The 27,853-nt window shown below is 45.4% G+C and overlaps 1 protein-coding gene across 1 annotated transcript in view; it reads left to right on the top strand.

Moving 5' to 3' along the window:
- mta1 (metastasis associated 1) overlaps nucleotides 1-27,265 on the top strand; it is a 33,149-nt gene extending 5,884 nt beyond the window's left edge. Inside the window, exons 2-18 of the mRNA XM_079287230.1 lie at nucleotides 2,425-2,492; nucleotides 5,171-5,264; nucleotides 14,314-14,440; nucleotides 15,865-15,928; nucleotides 16,223-16,340; nucleotides 17,461-17,563; nucleotides 19,355-19,454; nucleotides 19,906-20,094; nucleotides 20,806-20,880; nucleotides 21,341-21,399; nucleotides 21,695-21,948; nucleotides 22,580-22,731; nucleotides 23,322-23,511; nucleotides 23,606-23,695; nucleotides 24,228-24,383; nucleotides 26,201-26,347; nucleotides 26,450-27,265. Coding sequence (XP_079143356.1) covers nucleotides 2,425-2,492; nucleotides 5,171-5,264; nucleotides 14,314-14,440; nucleotides 15,865-15,928; nucleotides 16,223-16,340; nucleotides 17,461-17,563; nucleotides 19,355-19,454; nucleotides 19,906-20,094; nucleotides 20,806-20,880; nucleotides 21,341-21,399; nucleotides 21,695-21,948; nucleotides 22,580-22,731; nucleotides 23,322-23,511; nucleotides 23,606-23,695; nucleotides 24,228-24,383; nucleotides 26,201-26,310 — 1,949 coding nt within the window. The 3' untranslated portion in view covers nucleotides 26,311-26,347; nucleotides 26,450-27,265. The remainder of the gene's footprint in view (nucleotides 1-2,424; nucleotides 2,493-5,170; nucleotides 5,265-14,313; nucleotides 14,441-15,864; nucleotides 15,929-16,222; nucleotides 16,341-17,460; nucleotides 17,564-19,354; nucleotides 19,455-19,905; nucleotides 20,095-20,805; nucleotides 20,881-21,340; nucleotides 21,400-21,694; nucleotides 21,949-22,579; nucleotides 22,732-23,321; nucleotides 23,512-23,605; nucleotides 23,696-24,227; nucleotides 24,384-26,200; nucleotides 26,348-26,449) is intronic.
- Nucleotides 27,266-27,853: the final 588 nt, after the last annotated feature.

Raw genomic sequence — 27,853 nt, 5'->3', positions numbered from 1 at the left:
GCCGCATTCTGGCTCTGGACTAATTGGTCCCTCAGAGCGGGCGGACGTTGAAGGCCGCAAAAAAAAAGAAGAAGAAGAAAAAAGAGAATTCAACATTTTCTCTCTGCGGTTTTGTCATGAGACCCGTCCTTGTGTCTGAGCGTGAAGATACTTTTTGAACAGGGTTCTCTTCAACACTCTTATTTACCTTTCATGTGACCAGGATGTGTTTTTATTGTTGTTATTAATACCAGCGTGTCCAGTTACAATACGTACGTTCACATTAGAGCTGAAACCATGAGGTGATTAGTCAACTGAATTGACAGAGAATGAACTATTTTCATACGATGTATTGTTAAATTAAGCTAAAAGGCCAAATGTACTGATTACAGCTTCTGAAATGAGATGATTTGTTTCTTTTTTGTTAATTTAAGGACGTTCACATTGATATCTGCAAACTTGTCGCAGCCATTTTTTCACTTTTTTCACATTTTATACATTAAACAATGTCTCAAAGTTTGAAGACATCTCGAACTCAAGGAAATTTCGAGACATTTCACAAAATAATCTCAACGTAACTTGGAATCACTATCTACCAGGTCTTTTCTCGCTGATCTCATTTAAATATTGCTGAATGTGACGTCTACAAATTGCAAATTTTGTTGCAAGGACACCAAAAGATGCTCCTTGTTTCCTTGGAGCCTTAACCTCACATCTGAAGAGCGGGAAGCATCCTGTGCTTGTAATTCTTGTTTTTAAATATATATTTGATCATCGGTTCATTTTATCACTCCCTTTTCATGATCATCACAACCGGTCAGAAGCCGGTTTCTCTGACCTCTGACCTCCGGGTTCCGGCTGCCTCTCCCGGTGCACGTTAGAAAACGACGGCACACGATATCTTCATTCATGCGTCTCGTTGGCTCCGTTTGATATTCAGCAGCGGGACGAAGACGTCCCGGTGGCAGCAGCGTCTGGTGACGGGTGGACTCGTAGCGACGTCGAGCAGTCGGTGAGGATGCGGTTGCATGAAGAAGCTGTCGTTGAAATTACACTCGACACGCTTTCTGAACTACTGCTGCTGCTTTTTAGTTAACCTGGGAGAGGAAGTGTTACGCTCTTCTATCTTTAAACAAAGGATCACATTAGGAAGTATCCTATTTCATTCACTTCACAGGGTCTCTACTTTTAGCTACTTTAATTGGAGATAAATTACATTTGCAGTCGGTGTGACTCTGTTGTGTTCAGTGGTGTAAGTGGGTGGCGAGAGGGAGAGTGGAGCCAAAGGTTTCTCCAGTCAAAGGTGTGACCCCAGAATCAGCAGCTTTGCATTGTAGTCTGTTAGAGATGCGAGATCAGCCAACATAATGTTTAATATTCATAGTTCGGATGTGGAACTCATTCTTAAGTCTTTAAATTGTCAGGAAGTGAAAACTAAAAACTCCGATCACAGTCTCCCAGAGCTCAGAGCGACGTCTTCACGTTTGCTTGTTTTGTCTGAATAACCGTCAAAGTCAGAGCTGTAGTCGAGAGGAACTCTTGAGACGAGTCTGAGCAGTATTGCGTTGGAGTCGAGACCGATGGGAAGGGAGATTGTTGTTGGCTCGGGAGGTAGAGCGGGTCGTCCTTTAACCACGAGGTTCGATCCCCGGCTCTTACTGTCTGAGGTGATGACTGAAGCTGAAACAGTCTATCAGCAGAAAAATAACGACCGGTATTGTAATGGATTATATTGTCGGTGTTACTAACCTTTTTTTTTTTTTGACCGTTGAAGATGTCCCCTTTGGCTGTGGGAGGTTCAGGGTGAAGGGAGGATAGCTCCAGCTCCAGGCAGCCAACCAAGTGTGGGGTATAATCTGACAGCACTCAGCCAAGACACATGCAGGGCTAAGACCAGGCACCCTACCAAGACCGGGGCCTGTGGGGACATCCTGGTGAGAGCTAAGCCTCCAACGGGCCTGGAGCGGTGCCAGGAGCCACACACACACACACACACACACACACACACTTGAATGCATAGTCAAGTCACAAATGCGTGGTAAAGCCTGTGCAGTCTCCCATACGCACCCACACGAATGCAGACACGCGGTGCATGCAAACGGCGGTAACGAGGCAAAGAAAGCACGAGGAGGTACAAGGCTGCAGTCTGAATGGAGAGCACCAAGCAGAGCCCGAGTTATTGTGTCGGTGCATCAACGTCTCATTCAGTCAGACCTCCCAACTTCAGCTGGATCTCCTGTGTATGAAGTGAACCTGATTGAGTTAAAGCAACATTGGGGGGGGGGGGATGTCTGTGTTGACTTATTAAGCTGTCATAGTGCGGTCCAACTGGAAGTCACCCTGAGCATTTGGATGACCTCGAAATGCAGACTGACGTTTGTCTTTGCTCTTTTCTTTTCTCCCCACTCCCTCTTTCTCCTCCTCCGCCGTGCTGTTCTTCTGCAGATTACGTTTATTTTGAGAACTCGTCCAGTAACCCACTGCTGATCAGGAGGATAGAGGAGTTGAACAAGGTGAGTGACTTGAACGCAGCACAGATCTGACGGCCGCATCCCTAAAGCATAACAAAACGACATTTGGCTTGTAGTGGTAAAGAAATCTTCTCTTTTCTCTCGAATGTCCTCTTGAGTTATCATAAAGTTTTGGTCTTTTTGTGATATTTGGAGGCTTCTTTAGAATATACATCCCGGCCTGTTAAATATAAAGGTTGCTTTTTATCAGGGCGTAAGAAAAATATGAACACTGTGTAAAAACGATTTGTTTTATTTACGTTATGAGGCTCAGGATCAGTGCAGTTAATGAAACCGTATTGTTGAATATAATTCAGGGTTGTGAATGATCAAAAGGTTGAAGATTTAGTCCAGTGTAGACCTGAAACAATCAGCTGATTAATTCATTTGATAATCAATCCGTGAAGTGATTTTTCAAGCAAAAATATCAAAAGACACTGTGTTTCAGCGACTGAAATGTGAAACTTTGATGCTGTATACGACAGTAAAGGTCCTCTTTGACCAGCCAGTTGATATACCAAGAACATAATAAATAAAACTAATGGACAATAGAGTTGCAACATGTGTCTGTTTTGCACTGAAACACTGTTGATATACGTCACCGCGGTAGTGTGACGATGACGTTGCCCTGGGTGCCGTCTGCTAGGTCCCAGCCTGCCATGTTGTTCATTGTTCAGTCAAAGGAGCAGAAAAAGAGGCCCGTCTCTGAGGACCAGTTCCAGGTGCCCGCTGTCTCCGCCCCCGTGCCGGATAATACGGAGGCTGTTTAGTGTGATTGACGCAGAGCTCGGAGTGAGCGCTCTATTCTGCCCGTCGCTGTCAGCCGCTCTGCTCCTCTGGGATCTCTTGAGTTCCTCTTCCGTAAGGTCTCGAGATGCACGGTTACAAAGTGTAGAAGAGTTTAGAGGAAAGTCCCGACGACTGCCAGCTGCTCAAAACTGCGGGAAAGGAATGAACTGAACGCCAGTAGTCTGATGTGCACGTTGCTGATGTACACTTCAATGCTTTTATTGTGAAAGGAGAACTTTAATATTTCTTGTGAATTAGAAAGTAAGCACACGTTATTACACAGCATCTTTTCCGGACAGGGTCGATTTTTCTGAGCTTTCAAATGGATCTGCGTTTGATTTTCTCTCTCCTCCCGTTACCGGTCGTCGATGTAAATGACAACCGGTTCTCACTTGAGTTACCTGATTAAATGAAGGTAAACCATGATAAATAAAGGCATCAACCGATCCCGTCGTGTGAAACGCTACGTGTGAAACACGGCGCCGTAGTCCGAAACAAGATGGCGAACTTTATTGCGCCTTCCAGCCTTGATAAAGGCAGCGCACACCAGATTCACTCCTTCCCTTCCTCCTTTCACAATAAAAGCCCAAGACGTATCGTCAAAGGAGCAGAAAAAGAGTGATATTTAGAATATTTAGCATTCTTCATGTTGTGTACTCGTTACGCCCCCAGTTCCTCTCTCATCGTCTTCTCTCATGTTCTGCTTTAATTGGGCAGACGGGTTACAGTTTTAACTTGCACATATACATATTCATGATGGCAATGCCAAATGGGAATCATACTCTTAATTGTGCTTTACTTTGTGATTTTGCTGAACTGTCAAAGAATCACCAAAAAGACATCGACTTACTGAATCTAATCAGCCGATGTAGTGATTTAAACGATTTACATTTTTATAAAGCTTAGCTTTCTGCAGCTTATTATACATTTCATGATCATAATTCTTTTTCTTTTTACACCTTTTACTCCCGTCATAGTGCAGACTATAATATAATGTATATCTGTTCACCTTCGTCACTTCTTTTTTTGTTATCCTCCATTATGTTCTGCTTCATTCTGGCCTGTAGTCTGAGTCAGGTTTGCAGTAACTTTCCTGCACAAAGAGAATATTTCTTCATTTGACTTTAGTAAAAATGTCAATCCGACACTCGACAAAAGAGCAAAATCGAAACAAAAAAAATGAATAATTAAAAACCTCCTTCATTTATTGAGAAATTAAGTTTGCGGTCAGAAAAAAAAGAAATCCTAACTGAGGATATTATGTTTTGCTCATTCCTTGCACCATTTGTCAAACATAGAAATGTGGAAATTGGATTTTTAATTATTCGCTGATTTGGAGAAGTAGAAAGTCTGCAGTGCTACAGAGATCTGACATGTTGTCTGTGTTTCTCCTTCATCCATCCTGCACGAGTCACGAGAGAGATCCTAATCCAATACGCTCGACCTATAACGGGATCCAAATATGATAACACTTCACAGAACCACAGTTAATCAATACTGCCTTTCCTACTCTATTATTCAGTCTTTTACGCGCATGGAGTAAAAAGAAAAAGAAGCTACAAATCATCTTCTTAATGAGCCTTATTGCTTTTATTCCAAAAAAAAAAATCAATTATTTTAGCCCGTTTTCGTTTGATTAAAAATAGTCGATCAGCTCCTAATGAAACACGTCATGTCAACATGTGAATGTAGCGTTATTAGGAATAAATCAATGTTCGTGCTGCACAGACACCGTCCTGATAACGGCAACACTCTCTGTGATTTTGGAGAATTGCTGTTGTCTCACACTGTGTTTGCAGTTAAGAACTAGCCTCATCTATGGGCTTTTTGTGTGTGTGTGTGTGTGCGCACCACTTGTTGCCGTGGTAACGTCGATTGTCTCTGGTTCGCAGACAGCCAATGGGAACGTGGAGGCCAAAGTGGTGTGTTTTTACCGGCGCAGGGACATCTCCGGCACACTCATCGCCCTGGCAGACAAACACGCAAGTGAGTGACCGACCGTAACCCAGCCAGCCCAGAAGAACACGCAGAACTGGGGGGGGGGGGGATTTAAAAAAGAAAACCCGGCTCTTTTCGGGCGACCCTCCTTCAGTTATTTTCCACACTGCAAAGTTATGGTGCCTGCAGCAACCGGAAAACACAACTCTTATTTGGGATTTGGTGGGACTGTATGGCCTGTTTGCACATCGGGCGGGGGGCGGGGGGGGGGGCACACAACATTGGGTTTTTTCGTGCACAGTTACCGAGCTGAAAGAATCAGTCCAGACTGCAGCAGCCCCTCCTCTGACAGGCCTGATTGCAGACAGCGTTCGATCTGGTGTGTGTGTGTGTGTGTGTGTGTGTGTGTGTGTGTGTGTGTGTGTGTGTGTGTGTGTGTGTGTGTGTGTGTGTGTGTGTGTGTGTGTGTGTGTGTGTGTGTGTGTGTGTGTGTGTGTGTGTGTGTGTGTGTGTGTGTGTGTGTGTGTGTGTGCGCGCGCTCTGAAGCGTGGGTGTGTAGTGCGTGCTTGAATGTGGTGCCGTTCTCCAGAGCTCGGAGCAGATACTGCAGTATCTGGAGCAGCAGGCACACGTGGACCTCAAGCAGCCTTTTAATGTTGCGAGCACCTGGATGTTTTTCAGAGCGAGACGTGATTGATTTAAGAAATAAACAAGAGAGAGGGGAGGGGGGGTAATACACAGAAGTCCAGAAGGACGGAGATGGTGAGTTTAAGATGGTTAGTGGTAAAAGAGAGCGTGGTAGAAGAGGTGACAAAAGTGAATCTCTGAAAGGCCAGAGCCATTCTTAAATGTCCAGGTCGCCTCCCCGGTGGTCCGTGGGAAACGATGTCTTCAAGGCACTGCTCACCTCAGTGTGTGTGTGTATATAATTTACTGTCTGCTTTCTCTAATCCTACCATCTGTAGTGGTGTAACAGACCGTAATTGATCCGTACGGATCCTCTTGTGAACCACAGATTAATTGCACAACAATAATAATGACCGTTTAGTGTGAAATAAAGTATCCCTGCATCGTTATCGGCCGATATTATGCAAATATGCGACGGAGAGATCGTCATCGATGCCTGATGATGCTGCACAGTGGACAACAAATGTGTTGAAATCATCAGGAGGAGCGATGGTAACGCTGGGAGCTAACCGCTAACGTTAGCATTGTGTGTCTCACACATTTCCCTTTGAATAATCGCTGCCACGCCGCCATTGTGGAGCCTTGCATGGTGTAACCACTCACGTGACTACGTCCGCCATCTTGCTCTCTCTCTCTCTCTCTCTCTCTCTCTCTCTCTGTCCCCTCCCCCCCCATACACACACACGCACACACTCTCCCCTCCATGTGCTTGTTTGTTGCTTGTAAGCTGGTTTTCATGGTCAGTGCTCGGATTCAACCCTTCACTGTTCGCTCTATAATTGTGGAATAGTACTTAAACTGTTGACATTTTGACTGTCAATCATTTTGTTAATATCAATAATTACTTTTATACTTGCTAATGACCAAAGCCGCTCGCCAGATTCTAACATTTCACATTGATGGTGGTTTGCGCTGACTTCAGAGCAGTTGAAATGAGTTTTCTGGACAGCTTTACACGTGATTGACAAAACGAAAAACAACACAGAAATTGGTGTCTGTTGTAAAAAAAAAAAAAAAAAAAACAACAACGATCGGGGCATCTCCAAAAGTTATATTTGCTCCTCATCTGTTTCTGCTGATCCGCATCGTGACTCAGAAACGTTGATACGATCTGTTTGATATGATCTGTCCTTTGGAGGAAGACCTGACTGAGGGCAGCATCTCTGGTTATACGTCGTCAATATAATCCCACCGACAGTCATCCTCTCGAGCCACATTTAGACAAAAACAATATTCGCTGATCTTGAAATGCAAAGATAAGAATTCGTGAGTCTTTCGTGATGCTCTGCTGTTAGACGGTGGCTGACGTCTCCTTTTTAAAATAGTCTTCTGCAGACTTGCTCACACCAAAATCGTGCCTAAAGGCCAGGTTGTGCTTGACATTAAGCACTTCATATGAAGTGTCGTCTGACCACGTTTTCATAATGGCAAAAGTGTTATTAGGTGGCGGAGCGAGACGGGTGTCCTCGTGGTGAAGGACGAGACGCGATGAGTCGTGCAAATGAGGATAACGGCGCTCATTTTGGGACAGTGTGGTCTGTGTGGCGTTCACACAAAAAGAGACCGTTTAATACTGAGGCCCTGTCTTTAACAGGCCACATGATTCACTTTGAATACACTGCACAATGCAATGTGAACATTTTCCATGTCGTTACATGGGGACAGACAACGAGTATGTCTGCTGGTGTCCAGTCTGGCCTCAAGTACCCCCCCCCCCCAATGTGACTTAAAACTTACATTCAACACACCAACAAACTTCAAAGCAAACGAAAAAGGATCAGGCTAATGTTTAAAAAGTTTAATTTAAGCAGCGTTTGATTTTACTCACTCCAGCACTCATGTCAGAAGTGCTGTCACACTACCAGTGGAGACGCTGCCACCCTGTAGTCCTGACGAGCTTAACCACCCACTAGACTTTGACTGGGTGTGGCAGGCTAAATGTTGGCTCTTAGGGTGTGTGTGTGTGTGTGTGTGTGTGTGTGTGTGAGGCCTGGGGATGGGTGGGTCGGTGTCATTTTAGATTAAGGCCTAATCTGGACCGTCTGTGGTCAATTTACTAAATTGTGGCCAAATTATTACAGGTGGTCGAGTCTCAAATGTGAATCTCTGGATGTCAAATGTTCATCTGCACGTATTTGTTCCAAAGTGTACTAAATTCATGATCGGTATACTAATATTGATATACTGAATATCTAAAACTTTTTGAGTCGACTGGCAAAATATGATTTACACAACAGCAGATATCCAGTTTTTGAAGCATTTTGTAAAACGGCCGGTTCTTTTAATTTGGATCGTTTTACTTCCTAATTTAAATTCCCCCCCCCCCCCCCCCCCCTTTGAGTGCGGCAGGCATGTTCCCAGATGTTTTGTAATGGACTAATATCGTTATCTACAGATGTCTGTTTGATCTTTTGTGTTCAATTAAAGGTGGGAAACTTAACTTAACTTTCTATATCTTCTTCCGTTTGAGCGGCGTAAACGTTGTAGTCGCAGTACAGGACGACGTTGAGGTTCATGTTCATGAACGATTAAAACATCAAACGGCGAAGAACAGGAGACTAATAACGACCTCATCTGCTTGCTATGTTCCATATGATTGGTCGCAGTGTTTTTATTTTCTTCAGCAATCTGTTTTTGCTGGGGGGGGGGGGGGGCGAAAGCGCAATGACTGACGGTGTAATTTAGTTAGTGAACAAACGGACTTCTTTATTCTTCCTCCTTTGGCGGTGTCGGCGTCTCCTTTTCCTGTTCACTTTGCCAATTACAGTCCAGCGCCACCACATCGGCTCGGTGCCGCAATTTCAGTTGCAAATGACAGAAATCCAAAGAGTGCAACACTTTTTTTGATTTAGAAAATGGCGTTGAAGACTCTCGTCAGAGTATCGTTGAGGGTTGGAGGCGGGACGAAATGTGACAGGCGTTGGCCTCTTAATTCTCTGTGCAAGAAAAACCCTGGTAATTATTTTCAGCGTGTGTGTGCGTTCATACATGTGCTGCTTTATCACTTTTTATGCAGGAAGAAAACGGTGTGTGCGTGCACGTCTTTTGAGTGTTCAGTAAACATGAAAATGTAACTTGCGATCATGTGGCTGAACCCATACCTCAGGTTTCGTTGCACCTTTTGGTTAAAGAAACCCAGCATCGAATTATAATATTATAGATCAGATGCGGCGGGAGTGCAGTAATGTTTGTGTGAGCAGCTCCTATCGAGCCCTCTTGGTTTTTTTTGGGCTTTTTTTGGGCTGCCAGCTGCAGTTCGGTAAGGGGCTTTCAGACATTTGCAACATGTAAAAAAAGCATGGCAGGACTGGCTGTGCACCGCATGGGTGTGGGCTGTATCCTGTCTGCGTCTCTGTAGCTACAGCCTGTGTGTGTGTGTGTGTGTGTTCATGTCTTTCTTAAATGCATGATGGACTTGAGGTCTTAGCTCTGGGCCCTGTCACAGGAATCGCTGAAGGGGTGTGTGAGTGTGTGTCTTTATGTGTGTGTGCTGTGAGTCATTGATCAAATATTTTGCTTGCAGAGATTCTGAGCACTGGGGCACACGGGGCCTCTGACTCCGGCCTTAGCCCCGCCCCCTGTGAGCGAAGCAGCCTCCTGAGTGGCCGGCCCTCTGTGGCGGACTTGGCTTTTTACCTCCCCGGCCCCTCCCTTCAGACAGTTTGAATTTGCCGTGACTCAAAGCTTTTTTTTTTCTATTTTTGAAATGTGGCGCCTAGCTCCCATAAACAATAGACGACAACGTTGCCAGCGAGCTGACGCACAACAGTAGAAGCAGTGGAGTCGAGCTGGCCGTGGGATGAGCGTAGTATATCCCAGCTACAGGTTTATTCCTGCTCGGACTCCAAAGTGGGTCACACACCGATGTCACAAGTCACATCCCTTCTTATCGGGACGCTTTTATTACCGTTTCATAAGTGAAATCATTCGTAGTCTCCCTGTCTCTACTCCGGCAGCAGCTTCACAGGCGCTCTATATTTATCTTGAGGCGACGAAATGTCATTATGGAAGTACGTCCTACAAAGAGAGGATGAGTTTCTCATTTGCATCCCCGGCCGCGGAGCTTTATGAACCGTCCTGATCAGCCGTAACGATTACAAAGTGAAGGCAACATCCTCGCCTCCTGTCGACACGGTTGTGCCTCGTTATCGTACAAACAGAGATTTCGTGCCGTTGTTGAAGCTTATTGGTCTTTTTTTGTTTGAATTTTGTAAAAAAAAAAGAAAAAATGTAATTACTTGTTCTGTTTGTCGGGGAAGAAAGGGGTGAATTGTGCTCAATTACACCTCGATGTGCTGCAGCTTTTTGCAACTAAATAGATTTTGGTTCCAGGGACACTGATAGAAATGAGGTTCACTGAGGAAACGGGAGACCAGGTTTACATTCAGCGCAACAATCTGATGACTGTTACACTTTGTTTACACACAGTGCATACACTGCCTACCACCTCACCCCAATGACAGACTTTCTGTTTCTTGTTTACGTGACGTTTAAGAATATTTGACTGTGGTCCCTTTAAGGGGAATCCCGGCTCACGAGACGAGCTCTTCAGCCTGTGGAAACAGCTGTTTACTGGCCTCTGGTTCTCTGGAGGAAGCCTTGTTTTGTCTGGGGAAATGATGCAATAATTCAAATGGTAGGCTCACATGAACCTCATGATCCAAAACTGTCGACAAAAGCAGTTTTAATTACTTATTTCTCGGGGTTCTTAATGGACAGTTATGTAAGGTCCAGGACCACGTTGAGACGGGATTTGACTTGATGGATGTCTCCGCATCACTGGGATCGGTTGGTTTCCTTGTGACGGCTGATGTTCGGGCAGAAGCATGTAGCTGTCTGCTTCTGTCTGCAGACCTTTCATTACCACACGGACACACAGAGGTGCAGTCAGTTCGTTAAGGTAATAACGGTCTGCTCGCGCTCTCCTCGCCCTCAGGCCTGCTCCCTCCCCTCCTCGCGGTCCCTCGGCCCCGTAAGGCGACCCATTCATCAATAATTGATAATTGGCTGGGACAGGTGAGATGGAGAGGCAATTTGTGGAGAGTATGGTGTGGGTGCACTGCCAGGAGATTAGCTCGGAGGAGGACTGAGGTTGGGGAGTTGAGTTGCTAGTCAAAGACGCTCAGCCATGGGCCAGTTGGAAGAGCCGTGTGTGTGTGTGTGTGTGTGTGTGTGTGTGTGTGTGTGTGTGTGTGTGTGTGTGTGTGTGTGTGTGTGTGTGTGTGTGTGTGTGTGTGTGTGTGTGTGTGTGTGTGTGTGTGTGTGTGTGTGTGTGTGTGTGTGTGTGTGTGTGTGTGTGTGAGAATTCATGGATCAGATGTAGAGCCTCATTTTGGATGAAGAAAAACTCAACAACAAAAACCCTTTACAAGGATAATAAAGGAATACATCTCATAAAGAGCTGCAGAGAAGGACGAACATATTTTAGGTTTTGTACAAACACAGAAGTAACAATATCAACATTTTCTCCAACGGAACAGTTCCTCCTCATTTTTTTTGTTCCAAAAAGTTAGAAGTGGAGACGAATGTTGCAGTCAGCTGGAGGAAACCCTGATCTATGAATGTAAAGTGTTTGCTCTACAGTTGTACGTTTGCCTGGTCGCCATCTTTTTCTGCTTTGGCACTTTTGTGGAGCTATAAACCGAACGAGCCTCTGTGCCGTTATTCTTCTAACACAGTTCCTGCATAACTTAATGAGAGTTGCTGTCGTTCAATTTTCTTCCAACGTTTCAAAAAGCGAACAACAATCGACACGTCTTGTTTTTATTCAGCAGCGAGTCTTGTGTACGGCTCACTCTTCACGGTGGACGCCTGTTTGGCCAATAATTGATGCAGTCCTTTGCAATTAGATTCTGTTTTTCCACATTGTGTATTTTCATGCTGATGCCACCACCACTACCAGTGAAGAGTCGCTGAGTCATTATGAGTCGCTGAGCTGGAAATACTGGAACATCCACCTGAAGATGTATTTATATATATTATATATTTATATATATATTTATTATTTGCTTTAACCCACTTGGTCATTACAGCCACATTACTGATGATTATTCATCAAAAGTCTCATTGTAAAATATTTTGTGAAAGCACCAATGATCAGTTTTATATTGATATTGAGGTATTTGGTCAAAATAATATTGTGATATTCAATTGTCTCCATATAACCCGGTACATGTCACAACACATGTTTGAGCCATGTCGCACACGCATAGCGGCCTCGCTAACGCACACAGTTCACGTTTGCCTCCCCGCTCAACTTCCCACAACTTCTTTCTTTTTCCCTTTTAATCTTGTGTTTTGTTTTCCTTTTATATTAATAATCTCAGTCCATATTTTGTTGCTTTTACATGGCAGAAGATGGAGCGATGCCCGTGCTGTGTGTGTGTGTGTGTGTGTGAGAGCTCTGCCTGGGCACTGATAGTGCGTCTGCTGGGCAGAGTGAGTGAGTGAGTGAGTGAGGGAGTGAGTGAGTGAGGGAGTACTTATTGATTTTGGCCACACATCTCCTCTCCTGAAAATCCCTTGATTGCTTTTGTTCTGCTCCCCGTCTCCCTCTTTCTGTCTCGCTTCCGTTAATGAAACTCCAAATGAATTGGAGCACGTACAGACTGCTCTTCCTTCTCTCCGCTGCACTCACTCTCTCGCTGGTTGTCTCTCGCTCTCTTTCTCTCCCTGCTGATTTCTCTATCGCTCCTCTTCCTCCTCGTTGCCTTTACGTCTCTCTGTCTTCATCTCTTTTCTCCTCCCCCTGCCACCTTCGTTTCCTCCCCTCCCCTCCTCCACAAGTGAGGAAGCGAGTGTGCGTTGGAGGCGTCGCCCACCAGACGACTCGGGACACGTGACCTACTCGAACGGGCTGATGGCCCTTCAGCGGTCGCTCTTTCCGCCCGTTCCTGCGACGATTATCGAGGACTGTTTTTCTCCATCGATTCTGTTAATCCAAGGTTACACCCGGAATAAAAGAAAACCCTCAGAGGATCCACGTCGCGGCACTCCGAGATACAATGCCGTACATGCTGAGACGGACTTGTGCGGAATTAGCTCAATCAACAACACGAGTCCGTTCACTAGTCAAGTGGAGTCCTACTCAGCCTGTGGAAACAGTTTAATGTTTCCTGCTCCTTCAAGTGTGAAACTATAACCGCGATGAAGCCTCATGATAGCAGGAGGTCTGCGTTACTGACGGGATGTATGCAGATTAGAAGACGTACTCGTTTAGGCCGGGAAGGTTTCTTAAGATTCTCTGTTGGTTCCTCAGCTTTATGGAAGTGAAATACCGAATCACCCCTTTAACACAAACACACATGCCTTTACGTCTGACCTCCTTTATGGGGCCCTGTAACAAAAACAACAACAAAACCCAGATATTTAGCGAGGACATCTCTCCAGAAGTGTCCCTGTTTCCACAGAACGGGTAGATTGGTTCTAATAAAACCTTCTGACTGTGGGGTCTGTGGATCGCCCCGAATAACTGGCTCTGGAAAAGAAACGAGTGCTTTTAGAATCACTCGTGAGAATCCTTTCAGCTCTGTTATTTCGGGGTGACGGCAGAAATGTTTGACGCCGATATCTCCGAACCTGAGGCTATAAAACTGAACCCCTCTGCAGGAGTGTGGTCATTTGTTTGTTTTTGGGAGAGGAGTCATTTGGCTGAACCAATGGTTTTATCCATTGGGGGGGGGGGAGGGGTAATCTGAGCTCCTCTTTGCTCTGTTGACATGGCCGGCTGCATATATATATTATAGGCGATAGCGTCATTACAGGAGCTTAGCACGCACCCTCAGGTAAACACCGTCAGCTCCGTCAGCTCGTGTGCACTGGCTCAGCCGTCACCACGTTGAGAGGCAATAGCGGTGCAGTCACAAATACTCACCTTTTCTCAATGGATGCTTTACATTTGGTTGCTGTGTCTTTTTGCTGGTCTAAATGCAAGTGGGGACGCCAGATTGCTGTTATTTTAACATTCAATTCAGGTTGTTTTTAGTCGTTTTTTTTAACGCTTGAAATACAGACGATTGCCCAAGTAACCGTATAATGAAAACACAGCTGGGGGGCATTAAAATGGTGGAGAATCCCGAGCAGTGTTGGAACACGTTATTTGTAATGAGGTAGAACCGCAGGATCGGATGAGAAAGCCGTGGCCAGATGTGGTTTTTCATACTCGAGTTGTCGACATAATCGGTGAGATTTTATGTAAAATATCTGAATGTATACGCGAGCGTCGTCCTCCCTGAGGACTCAATGTTCCGGCTCATCAAGTGTGCATCCTTAATACCTGCTTGTTGTACATGACAGTTTGTGGCCGGTACATTCCCCCCCCCCCCCCCCCCCCCGTTCTCCCTGCGGACGTCATTGTTCCTCCTCATCCAATGGGTATATGTTTGACCCTTCACCCTTTCTTGCCACCCAGGGGAGCTGGAGGAGGAGATGGAGAATCCAGAGATGGCCGACCTCCCCGAGAAACAGAAACACCAGCTCAGACACAGAGAGCTCTTCTTGTCCCGCCAACTGGAGTCTTTACCCGCCACACACATCAGGTACGCTGCTGTAACGACACCCCGGTGTTACGCCGCCAGGGTGTCCGTTTCAATTTGGCTTCAGTTTGTGTTCTCTCCCCCACAGGGCACAGTTTTCATAGCGCATACCAATCCCAGGCTGTGAATGAAGCTGCTCCTTTGGGGCTGCTATTGAGTCCAAAAATCCCAGTTTTTCCAAATCAAAACATCCCGTGGAATTGATTGTCAAGAGTTATTTTCACTTGTTTTTTAAAAAAACGCTAATTTTGACCATAAACTTTCATTTTATATGGTGATGTAGCAGCCGATGCTACTTTCATCTCTAATCAGAGACGCCGATCACCATCCTTCACAAGTCTGACCTCCCATTTATATATGTTTTTGTCTTTCGTGATTCATCCTTCATCAAAGTATCCTCTCAGACGGTTCGACCAGCATAGCGCTTATGCAACATGTTTTCCCCGTAGACTTTAAGTCTAGACTTCTGAGAACTACACTTGAAAGCACACGCAAACATTTTTTTGGAACTTTACTTTCATGGAAAATTTTAAATCCAGTTCAACTGAATGTTGAAAATAAAACGTAGACTGTTGAATATCTCTTTTTTATGAACCTTGAGACTGAATGAAACAGTTTGTCTACTGAATAACTACTTCAGAGTTTTAGTACAAGTTTTGTTTTTACCGTCTGTTCTATTTTCATGGTCGTAATAAATAAAACAAATTCCTCCTCTTTGGATTCTGTGCGTGCGGCTGTAAAAACATCAGTTGATGACGTGATTATTCATCGATTCCTTGTCACTCGCATTATCTGCCTCTCGTGAGGTTATATGACGGCTGAAAGATGCTCGGGAGTCGGCGTTCAGTCTCACAAGCCCCAGACATGAAATAATAACTAAATAATAATATTATAAGCGTGCGCGTTGAGCACTAAATGTCAGCGGTGAGCTGTTTCTACATGTAGAACCGCCGTTGCTCGTCAGTAGGCTCCAGGCAAACCCACCTAATCATTCCAACCTCATTACTTGACATTTCTGAACAGTGGCAGGAAGAGCAAACTGACATCTGCTGGAATAAAAAAAACAAAATTCGAACCTGATTTTCTAACTTTAACAGCCGTGTTGCTGCAGCGGCGCAGGTTGCACGAGGTGTTTTTGAGTTCATCACCCTCGAATCGCGCTTGCCTCGGGCTAGAAGAGGTGTGTGACTACTCGGCTGGTAAATAATTTGGATTCAGACATCATCGTTGCAGTTTCTGAGATTCATCCTACATCAAAGTATCCTCTTAGACAGTTAGGCCAAGGTAGCGCTTATGCAACGTGTTCTCCCCAGAGACTTTAAGTCTGTTATTCTGTGTTTCACATGTTATTCATTCTGTCCTCCCTCCTCCGTGTCTAAACCCTCTCCTTCCTCACCTCCTTCCCTTACATCCTTTCTGGACTCCAGGGGGAAGTGCTGTGTGACTTTGCTGAACGAGACGGAAGCCCTGAAGTCTTACCTGGAGAGAGAGGTGCGTACCACCGGCGCCTCATGCTGAAATAACAGGACGCGGCCTTCTAAACTGTGGTTAGGTGTGTTAGCGAGAGACACTTATGAGTTAAGAGATTCTTGTTTCCAGATGAATTATTCAACGTGTTGACCCAGAATGTTCTTTTCACATACAGTAATGAGGAGACGAGAGACTAGCAGAGGGGAAGACACACACACACGGATACACTCCTCTCTTTTGCCTCTCCGTTCGCCCGTCTCGCTTCCTGTTCCTTTCATACCATCCTCACGCCTTTCTGCCATCTGTATTTCCCAGGATGCCTTTTTCTACTCGCTGGTATACGACCCTCAGCAAAAGACTCTGCTGGCGGATAAGGGGGAGATCCGCGTCGGGAACAAGTACCAGGCCGACATCACCGACCTCCTGAAAGAAGGTACATCACACTTAAACTTAAATCTGGGGCATTTTGGTTTTAATTGACAGTTCTTCGAGAGAAGCTTATTCACAGCGTAGCACGTTAACGTTTTCCTGCAGGGCTCTTTATTATATTTCTTCTTTTTTATCAATTCTCAGGAACATTTTATGAACTTTAAGTGGCCTTTTCTCCCCCAAGTTATTGAAAAGAAAAACAATTAACCTGAGTTTCAATGGCAATCACAGTGTGGCAGCATGACGATACATCATCAAAGCTTTCAGAACAACAAACTATTGTTGTTTTGCTGTATACGTGATGATTTTCCTGTAACCTGGAGGAAAGGATGGAGAGCTTACTGTTGCTTTTGCTTAACGACTGCTAAGAGCGCCCATTTCCTCCTAATACAGGATAACGTGTACACTTGCATCAGGCAGTAACTTACTACAATGCGAGACGTGCGTGTGCGTGCGTGTGTGCGTGTGAATGCACAGGAACACCTGAAACTTAACACTCAACAGTTTTTAGATTCCTGGCCAAACGAGTTCAGCTAACTAGTGTCATAAATGTTGTCTAATTTAAGCTGATACCGGTATGCATAATGCAAACGTGGGCCTCATTTTAATCTCTACTGATGTCTGTTTATTATACCTTACACACACGGTTTTAATGTCCAACATAACTTTGATTCTAGCAGCCTGAAGGGTATTTTCCAGACCTTGTGTGCAGATATTCAGCACTTTTAAATGTGACTGTTTTCTTGCCATATTTAGGGTTTCAGTGTTTTGCCAGAATTGTATTCTTAGCAGGTGGGAAAACCTCTGAAATTGCAATTGGGCACCACGGGGACACGGAGCGCTCTAATTAAAGCCATGTTAATGACATTCTGTTCCATGTGTTGAAGCTCAGGCAGCTCGGCGGGTTTGTTTGCAGGCTAGCAGCTCGACAGACTCCACCTATTCAACCGTGGACTCATTCAAGCTTTGCACGAGCTAGTAATGAAAAAATAAAAGGCAAAACCAGGAAGAAAGTCCGATTTGATTGTGGAACTTTGAAACTCTTGTTGTACACATGTGGTACCACAATAAGGAACCATAGAGGCCTATAGGATAAATAACTGTGTCTGTGTGTCTGTGTGTAGACGAGGGCGATGGCAGAGACTTGGAGAAACTCGAGGAGAAGGTCTTTGACCCCAACAGCTCACTGACCGAGAAACAGATTGACCAGTTCTTAGTAGTTGCTCGGTAAGTCGACACTAAGTGCTTCAGCATACAAATGATCAAAAAAAACCAAATATACAAACAATAAGCTTTCTTGTAGCGAGTACGGTATATATGCCAAGTATGAAGCCTCAACCTAGAGATGGTTAGCTTAGCGTAGCATAACGACTGGATATAAGGGAACCGTGCTATCCTGGCTCTAAGGTAACAACAATCTACTCCAAAGTGCATTAATCATCATGTACCTTGTGAATTTTAGCAGCTTAATTCAGGGGCAGTGACTTCCTCTCTGGCTAAGAAACAGTCCTGCACAAAACTTCATTTCAAACCTCCTCATGTACAGCTGAAAGCAACGAGCTACAACGTGTGCGAGAGGTGAGCTTTAGAGGGTGCTGGTAGGTAGATTTGTTTCCTTCGGAAAGCTCCAGACTTTATGCTAAGCTAGGCTAACCGTCTCATGGCTCCTGCTTCATATCTAAGAGCGATGTCGCCCGCATTAAAGCAAAAAAGCACGTTCCCCCAACTCCAACCTTTTTACCTCTGAGCGCTAAGTTGACGAAACGAAAGTGGCCAAGAAGTTGGAGTTTGTGTCTTACCTTTATGGTCCTTGTCCCATCCCATCATCGGTGAAGGCCTTTATGGTCCTTGTCCCATCCCATCATCGGTGAAGGCCTTTATGGTCCTTGTCCCATCCCATCATCGGTGAAGGCCTTTATGGTCCTTGTCCCATCCCACCATCAGTGAAGGCTTTTATGGTCCTTGTCCCATCCCATCGTCGGTAAAGGCCTTTATGGTCCTTGTCCCATCCCACCATCAGTGAAGGGCTTCATGGTCCTTGTCCCATCCCATCGTCGGTGAAGGCCTTCATAGTCCTTGTCCCATCCCACCATCGGTGAAGGCCTTTATGGCCCTTGTCACATCCCACCATCGGTGAAGACCTTTATGGTCCTTGTCCCATCCCATCGTCGGTGAAGGCCTTTATGGCCCTTGTCACATCCCACCATCGGTGAAGGGCTTTTGTCTGCTTCGTTAGGATTTGTGCCACTCAAAACAAAGCCTCTGCTGCAGCGTTGGCCTTCTTCGTCGGTTTAGTAAAGCGTTGTTTTGATCGCCTTCCTCTGTTCACAGACCGCTATCAACCTGAAAGTCCCGAGAATAGTTGCTGTGGACTTTGGTGAAGTGGCGCTACATCTTTTACCGACAGACGCTCGGGAAACACACTTAAGTGTGACAATAAGATATTTTCTGCCTTTTTATTGGCATTTGGTGTTATTGGCATTGGTGTTTTTTTTCTGAGGTCATTGTCAAATCCGATGTGCGCTTTCTCACCTGCTAACATCGCCGTCACTGACGTAGCCAAACTCAACAGCGGCGTAACTCGTTAAGCTGACAAATGATCATTTTGTGTCAGAAGGGGGATGTGTGTGAATTTGGTTGGATAGAAATCAAACCAGATTTATCGACGTACGCTCAGCGAGCTGCTGGTAGACGTGTTGGTCGGACTATTCCTTTAAAGTATCACAAACTCTTCTGAACGTTTGGTCGTCTTTGTTTCTCCATGTTGGAGCGAGCGGTTTTATCTCTGTGCAAATTGTCTGGAGTTGTATAATTTGCTGCGACACTACAACACTGAATATTTTATCAGGAAGCACTGGATTTTCTTTTTGCGCACAAGTGGTTCAGAAAAGGACCTTCGGAGGGAACTATCTCAATCACTCAATGTAGACGGTGAAAGTAAAACTGAAAGCTTATTTTTCTATAGAAATAATATATGTATGTGTCTCTCTCTCTCTGCGTCGTGTCTGTGTCCTGCAGGTCAGTAGGTACATTCGCCAGAGCCTTGGACTGCAGTAGTTCTGTCCGCCAGCCCAGTCTGCACATGAGCGCTGCTGCAGCCTCCAGAGACATCACCTTGGTGAGATACTCGCACATCCACACGCATGAAAAGCGGCCTCGGGGTTAAATCGGCATCGCACCGCCGTAGGTGAAGAGTGTAGCAGTTGTGCTTGTCGCGCACATGCGTGTTAACGTGTGCTTGTGCTTCTGTTTGTGGTTGCTGAGTCTGTGGTTGTCCTTAACAAGCACGGGGCCCCCGGAAGCCTAGTGGGTCTATTCTGCCCTAGATCTTATCCTCATATATAAAACATAGATGAGAGGCCTTCTAGCTAGCCACACACACACACACACACACACACACACACACACACACACACACACACACACATCCGTACGCCTTGAAGAAGGGGCTGCATATAAGCTCCACGGACTGAACAAATGATACAAGTTGTTCTCTTCCCAACAAGTCAGCAGAATATAAATAAATTGCTCGATCGTTTCAAATGACGTGTTTTCTATCGCGCGTTTAGTTTCACGCCATGGACACCCTCCATGCCACGGGCTACGACATGACCCGGGCCATCGCAGCGCTGGTACCCCAGGGTGGGCCCGTCCTCTGCAGGGATGAAATGGAGGAGTGGAGCGCCTCGGAGGCCAACCTGTTCGAGGAGGCGCTCGAGAAATACGGCAAAGACTTCACCGACATCCAGCAGGACTTTGTGAGTAGCAGTAGATAAAAGGAACTAAAAGCGTAGTGCCTGTGGTCTAATTTAAAGGTGTGTGGAATAGGTGTTCAATGCACCCGTGACCACAGAATTAGAGTTAACCTTATGTCGCAGTCATTTGGGCTTATTTAAGTTATTTAGCTGACTTTAGATGGAGAAACTTTCAGGCACAATAGTGGTCTTGCAAGCTCACGTTGCAGCCAGCCTCGTTACTAAAGAGCGAACACGTTGAAGCGGAGCACAATGAGCATTTCTACAGAGAGCCGTGAGAGAGAGGACGTTACTGCTGCACACTGCTGAGCGCTCGCCGTGTGCATCACTCCACCACCTGGTGGCGGTCTGCCGTCAGTGCCGCTCACTCAGGTTTCCACCCAGGCCTCCTCTCAAACAACAGGACTACGCCACCATTATGGGTGGGGCCTCGACTTGACGGCTCAGTTTTCACTCTCAAAACTTCTCGGAGGCAACTCGACGGCGCTACTTCAACCTCGGCAGCTTTTGTGGCCTTTTTAGTGGTTTTAGTTCATTTAGATGAAGAATGTCCTCGTATAAAACGTTGGTATATTCACGCGGGAGTGCTAAATCCACGGTTTAACAGCATCTCGACAGTCACGAGTTGTCACATATTTTTTTATTGGTCTGCTCTCACCATTTTACGAGCGTCTACACTGAAATAACGAGTATTTTGTGGCCTCTCTCCTCCAGCTGCCGTGGAAGTCCCTGACGAGTATTATTGAGTATTACTACATGTGGAAGACCACAGACAGATATGTACAGCAGGTAAAACACATTCATTCACATCAAGGTTTCAAGAGAACTCTTCATTGGCATCTAGTCATTTAAACCAGGCTGTGTCTCTCTCTGGCTCTATAACTGTTACGACCTTTTAGTTTGCATCCGATCTACATCCCGAGTAAAAGGAAAAGGAATATTGTTTACATCCTCTTTTACATTTGATTTTAGTGTTCCTCCCTCTTTTCTGGTGAACAATTCCCTTTTGTTTTCTTTTTATACTCCTTTTCCTCACAGTTCGGCTGTATTCTGTCGTCAGGGAAGCTCCAAATTAAAACGTACAACAAAAATGTTCTTATTAGAAATGAGTCGGTTTTGTTCAAAAATATTCCACACTCTGTCTTAAAATCAGTGCAATCCGTCGGGGGTGTTTCTGGAGCACGGCTCTCTGATCCCACTGTTCTTCCTCTGCTCTCTTCGTCCTCCTCACCCTCTGTCTCCGCTCCAGAAACGATTAAAAGCAGCCGAGGCAGAAAGCAAGTTGAAGCAGGTCTACATCCCGAACTAGTGAGTACCTCCAAGTTTCTGTGTGACTCAAATAATTCCATTCATCACGAGTGCATGTGTGCGACTCTTGTCATGTGAATACATGGAGAGATCGGTTGTTTTGACCCTCTACAGCAGCATCTGCTGTGTTTTAACAGTTGGACATCTGCCACCGTTCTTTCAGTGAGTCAGTATTCACGCCAGCTCTCCGTGCAGTACCAGTAGAACTGCTGCTGGTGAAGGTTGTATATTCTCTTTGACCGGTGTTGTCTCTGATGGTCTGACCCCTCTCCCTGTTTCTGTGGCGCCTCTCCAGTAACAAGCCGAACCCCAACCAGCTGAGTAACAATGTAAAACCAGCTCTGGTGAATGGAGCGGCAGTCGCAGGGGTCCCGGGGATCGCAGGGATCGCAGGGATCCTAGGGGTCCCAGGACCTCCAGGCGTCCCAGGTGTTCCAGGTGCCCCGGGAGTCCCAGGCATTCCAGGAGTCCCAGGAGTCCCAGGCGTCCCGGGTGCCCCGGGCTCGCCGCAGGTCCCTGCCCTCGGAAGAGCCTGCGAAAGCTGCTACAGTAAGTCGCTCAGCACTGCTGTCGCAATGTAACCGCAACAGCCTCTCTTTCTTTTGCTGATTGACATTTAAAATAAAATGATTCGTTTGATTCCAGTGCGTGTCGCTAAATTGGGCACGGTGAACTTGGGTAATTGCTTTGGCCTTTCACAGTTGCAATCGTATTTAAAGGGGCTGCAGCGAGTGAAAAACGGAACCTGTAAGAAGTTATGTCATTGAAACGCCGTCGTACTAATTCACAAGCTCGTTTCCTGTTTGCTCAAAGGTGCTATTTAAGATCTCAGTCCTTTAAATACACGAGACAAAACAACCAACGCAACATGAATCCACATGACTCGTTGTTTTGACATTTAAAAGTTCGAGGCGAAGAGAGGTTGTTCTCAGGCCTTCTGTTTCCTTCTAGTTTGGACCAAATGGTGAGGAGAGAGAACAGCGTTATTTGAATGTTTGTAGTTAATTTAATGATGAACGATTAAAGGTTGTGCTCTCGCCTGCGTGAAAATGAACGCGTGTTCATGATTATGTGGATTATCAGCCATCGTGGGCATGTTTTTATACGTGTGTTGCTCTGTCACCCTGCACTCACTTTCTCCTGTGTGTGTGTGTGTGTGGTTGTGTGTGTGTGTGCGTAGCCAGCAGCTCCTACCAGTGGTACTCATGGGGACCTCCGAACATGCAATGTCGCCTGTGCGCTTCATGCTGGAACTACTGGAAGAAGTACGGAGGGCTGAAGATGCCCACACGATTGGATGGAGAGCGGCCTGGACCCAACCGCAGCAGCATGGTACACACACACACACACACACACACACACACATTTTTATCCGACACCCCAAAACTCAGACGTTCAGTTTCCTATCATACATGACAAAGAAAGGCCTCAAATCCTCACATTAAAGAAGCTGGAGTCACCAACGTCGTCACCAGATGAAGTCGTTTTTTGGGTCCACAAATACAGTTTCAACGTTGGATTATTAACCCTCGACTGCAACGCTTTCAACATTCTTTTAATGCTTTACCTGAAATTAGTTTCTAGCATTAACGGTTAATACAAGATCACAGTCCTCGCAAGTAACCCTGATGACATGTTATGGTGTAAATACTGTGTGTGTGTGTGTACTGTGTCAATAAGCCAGAGGAAGTACCACATACACTCTGAACGGTATACGTATCGTTGTAAATGATTAGCGACTACATGACTTTGCACTAGCTGGTCTGTTGCCAGTGCGCTGAATGGATGCTGCTTTTTTTTCTCTCTCTGTTTTTTGGGGGGGAAGCATTCCAGTCGGCTCCAACCGGCGCCAACGAATCCAGAGCCCACAGACGCGCGTTGCTCTCCGTTGCAGCTTACCGTGGATCTGTTTGTACCCACAGAGCCCCCACGGCCTGCCCCTGCGGCACAGCGGCAGCCCCAAATTCGCAGTGAAGACGAAACAGGCTTTCTTCCTGCAGAGCACTGGCCTGACGCAGATGGCACGTCGCCTCTGCCACGAGATCATCAGGCCGCGGTATCTAGCCAGGCACCCCTACCTCCCCGTCAACATGGCCGCCATTAAGGCAGAGTGTAAGGGCCCTTTGTCTTCGTCCTCTCCGGTGGACTGTGTAATCCATTTCGGGTTTTTATTCACCGTATTTTTCTTTGCGATGGATTTCTGCAGGTGCCCTGCGGTTGCCAGATGTGGCAAAAAAGCAGTCGCCACTGAAAGCTGTGGAACGTAAACCTCTGGAGTCTGTGGTTCGGTATTTAGGTAAGAAGAAGCCGGTCACGACATTTCATACGCACAGCAATGGTCCACAGAGGACGGAGCCGGCTGACTTTGGTTCGATGGCTCAACAGCTATTGGATGGACAGCTTTGTGTGTTTGGTACATGCATTGTTCTCCTCAGGCTGAATTGTAATAACTTTGGTGGTTCCTTAACGGGTTCCTCTAGCGCCATCATCGGGTCAAAATGCTGACGAGACCAATTCTTTGGTTTATGACCGAATACCTGCAAAACTAAGGACATTCCCATCAGCCTCAGCTGTACTTTGTGTGAAACATCTGCATAATGCTGTTGTTATTGTGACCATATTAGCATTTAGCTCAGCATCAGAGCTGCTAGCATGGCAGTGGACTCTTGGTGTTGTGAAAGCTTGGTTTTGAGCTCCGCGAGCCGAGTGCCATGTCGTCCAGTTGTATTCGAGAGAAGGTAAACATCTCTAGGGCGGGTAAAATGACTCCCCTTTTTTTTCTTCATCACTTTCTCCCTTCACCTCTCTTCTCTCACTCTCCCCTGCAGAAGCACACCCCCGTCCAGCCAAACCCAACCCTCCGCCTCGTGGAGCGTCCATCTCCACAGGCAGCCTGACGCCCATTAAGTCCTCCCCCATCCTCAACAACGGCTCCCCCACCATCCTGGGCAAACGCAGCTACGAACTGCACAACGGGCTGGATGGTGAGTGAGAGCAGAGACTACAGTGTGTTGTTGTTGTTGTTTTCTAGTTATTATAGAATATTCACAAACTTTAAAACGTCTCATTCGATTTAAATCTCTGCTGTAGTTGAACATGAGCTTGAAAAATGATATTCTATGACGGAAATTACTTGAAACTGAAGTTTTTCTATGTTGATTTATGTGCTTTTATTCGACTCTTTAGGCAGTCGGTCATATGTATGTAATTATAGGAGTGGAATAATGCTGTTAAAATAATTAAAATTAGACTGAAATGACAAAAAAGCCATTCAAAAAAGAACACTAAAATGTGTTTAACGGTATTAAGACAAACTAAAATACGTCACATTACACATAAATGTTAAAGCTTTTAAATGGATTATTAAACATTTAAAGAGAACATAAACTGAGCTCAACTCGATGGCTACAACACACCGCCGGAGGGTGAACAGAGTTTGAGTGGGGTTCCTATTTTTTTGGGTGATGTCCCACTTTTCCCTCTCCCTGTGGAATGAGAGAGGGGAAGAGACAGACTGAGAGATCAAGAGAGGGAGAGCATGCCAGCGACAGAGAGGGAGATTTTGGGAGGATCGCATCGGCCTTGCTGCTTCAGCTGGAGGCTACAGTCTTATGTTGTCATGGTAACAGGAGGAAGAGGAGGGGGTGGGGGTGGGGGGGGGGGCTTGGTAAGTGTACCCTGAGGGAGAGCATCTCCACTGGTCTGTGAGCCCACCTCAGGCCCAGGCTGGGATAGCTCACCAGGGGGAGATTAAGGGTGGAAGGCAGCCAGGATCAAGTATTCGGGATTGTATCCCGTTCATCGTTCTTCATGTGGAGGAGAAGCCTCTTTATGTCCTTAATTAGCATTTAACATGTTTTGCTTTATTTAGTTTGTTGCACTAGTTTCATCCAGATGTCGTTGTTTCCATACGAAGCATGAAAAATAACGGTAGGTCAACATGTTTGGGAAACTAGCGTCCAACTTGGACGCTGCACGTCCTGGGGTCCCCAACAAAACACCCGCTAAGTGTAGCAGGATGAGAGCTCGAGATGATAAGCAAAGGACAGACAGACGGACGGTGCTTTCTTTAAGGTGTGATCGACTTTCTTGCTGAGAGAAGTTGGAGACATCGTCTGTGCCTCAGTATGGAGCTAGAAACCAGGAGGTGCTTAGCGTAGCTTAGCATAAAGACTGGAAACGGTAGGAAACAGCTAGCCTCGCTCTGTTCAGAGATCTACCCAGTAGTGACTCTAGCGTTTACTGATTAGTTTCTTGTTTATTATCTATAAACTAGCTGCTCTCACCTGCTGTGCTTTGTTTCGGAGCTGCGTCGGCGTTTTATTTCATGATGGGCCTCTCAGGTGCAGCAGAGCACATGGAGTAAAATAATGAGGAATGCTGCTGAATGTTCAATGGTTGTTGTTGGCTGAATGACATTTAAGTCTTTTTAAATATAGCGTTTACAGAGTCAGATTGTCAGCAACATGATAATGAATATTTCTGAAGATAATTTGCTGAATGTATTGTGAGCTGGTAGATGTTAAATACCGGCTGCTGGTTGTTTGAGTATATTTTCTGCTTCCTACTGGTGATGAAGTGTCGCTACTCGCTGTTTATTGGATATTTCTCACAAAGAAAGATGTAATTAGTGGAAATCGATTCATCTAGTTCGACTGCTCAAAGAATAAGGCAAAGACACAAATACATAAATGAGTACTCTGTGGCGCCACCAGGGGGCAGAAGAGTTGATCCTGTAGTGAACTCGGTCGTCGGTGGACTTGTGTGTCGTTTCATCTCCGGTTCTCTCCGTCCTCCGCAGGCTCTAAATCCAAAATCCTGGCTCCACAGTGGGACATCATGGCCAAGCGTCTGAGCGAAGCCGGGCGGCCCTCGGTCTCCATGCAGGACGAGGTACATGAACTGGACTGAGCGCTCTGTGGGAACACAAACTACAAACCCCAGTGAGGTGAGTCTCTGGAGCAGTTGTCTTACGTTGGGCCCCGTGGTCTCCGGGATGAACTGACCACGTCGGCTCATCATCACGTCCCTCTTGTGTCGTCTTTGGCAGCGGAGGGCGACATGAAATGGAAAGGCACTTTCCACCAAACCATCGGCGAGTGCAGCGGAGGAGACGCCAGCGTTGCTCACCTTTCTGGAGTCGGCGTGGGTCCGTCGCGCTGCTGGCGACCAACCGGCAGCGCGACCACTTTGGCTGTGGTCGATGAGAAGATGAGCCTGACTGTACAGGACTGTGTTTATTACTTACATTTCTCGTTATTACTGTCATTGTAATTATTGTTATTGTTATTATAATTTTTTTACCAACTATAACTCCGCTTATTGTTTGTCGATCAAACGATGGAACTCGTGCAGTTTCATGAGAACTGCTTGCAGAGCCCTGTGGAGAAGGGTGGAAGGACTGTAACATAAGCCACTTGCATCTTCTAGTTGTCTTTTTTTTGTTTGTTTTTTAACAAATTAAATTCAACAAGGAGACCGACTTTTACTTCAGCGCCACAAGTTAACTCCTTGTCTTTTTGTTTTTCGATGAATTTGAATGCTTTTTCGGGAAATCTTCTGTTTTGTGAGCCGGCCCCGCTCTTCAGCCAGAGAGGTTTAACTTATTGAGAAAGACTTGCTGTTTTTTCTACCTTTTTCACAAGTAATGCATCAATGCTTAGATAATGTAATTAAAAAAAGAGACTTGATTTCCCCCTCTTCTGTTGGTGTCTGTGCACAGAGGTGAGAGGTGCTTTCTTACTCACACAGGTATGCAAACAGGGTATTATGCAAAATCCCATCCCACGCTGCTGCTTTATGTTTTGAACCTTTAAAAAAAAGAGAGAAGAAAAAAGATCAGTATTTGAAAATGGACAAACTCAGCCATGTTTTGTAAGCAACCTTAAAAAAAAAAGGAAAAAAAATCAAGAATGTGTTCTGCTTTCATGTCCAGTCATTTTGTCGATGTGTTTATCTTTACTTTATGTTCAGTCGTAGCTTGTCTTGATATAAACATCAGTCACAGGTCGATACAAGGAAATATACAAATATCGATGAAAAACAACAATCTGCTGACGGTTATTTTTGTTGTATCATCGCCACCCATTGAGATATTGAGCTCGACTCTTCGTGCCTGACCTGGAAACGGTCGTAAACTTTATTTAAAATGTACTTTTACATGTGAAAATCAAATTAAAAACAATGCAGCACTTTATATTAAATATAATAAGATACCCAACCATAAGACGTAACGGATAAAACATATTACTACCGGTACTTAAAAGTATTTTATCGTTTTTTAAGAAGTACTATAGAAGATATTTACCCGCTTAGATGTGCTTTTGAATGGATTAAAATCAACACTTTCCCTGAGACAGTGTGATGGTTTTACTCTGAAAATATCCTCATCGTCATATTCTAGATCAAGATAATATTATTAACAAGCTACCAGCAGGTAAACATATTTAAATTA

Source organism: Melanostigma gelatinosum, assembly GCF_949748355.1.
Source record: "Melanostigma gelatinosum genome assembly, chromosome: 16".
Classification (NCBI taxonomy): Eukaryota; Metazoa; Chordata; class Actinopteri; order Perciformes; family Zoarcidae; genus Melanostigma; species Melanostigma gelatinosum.
Note: the sequence above shows the minus strand (reverse complement) of the source record. Positions and strands in the feature narration are given on the sequence as shown.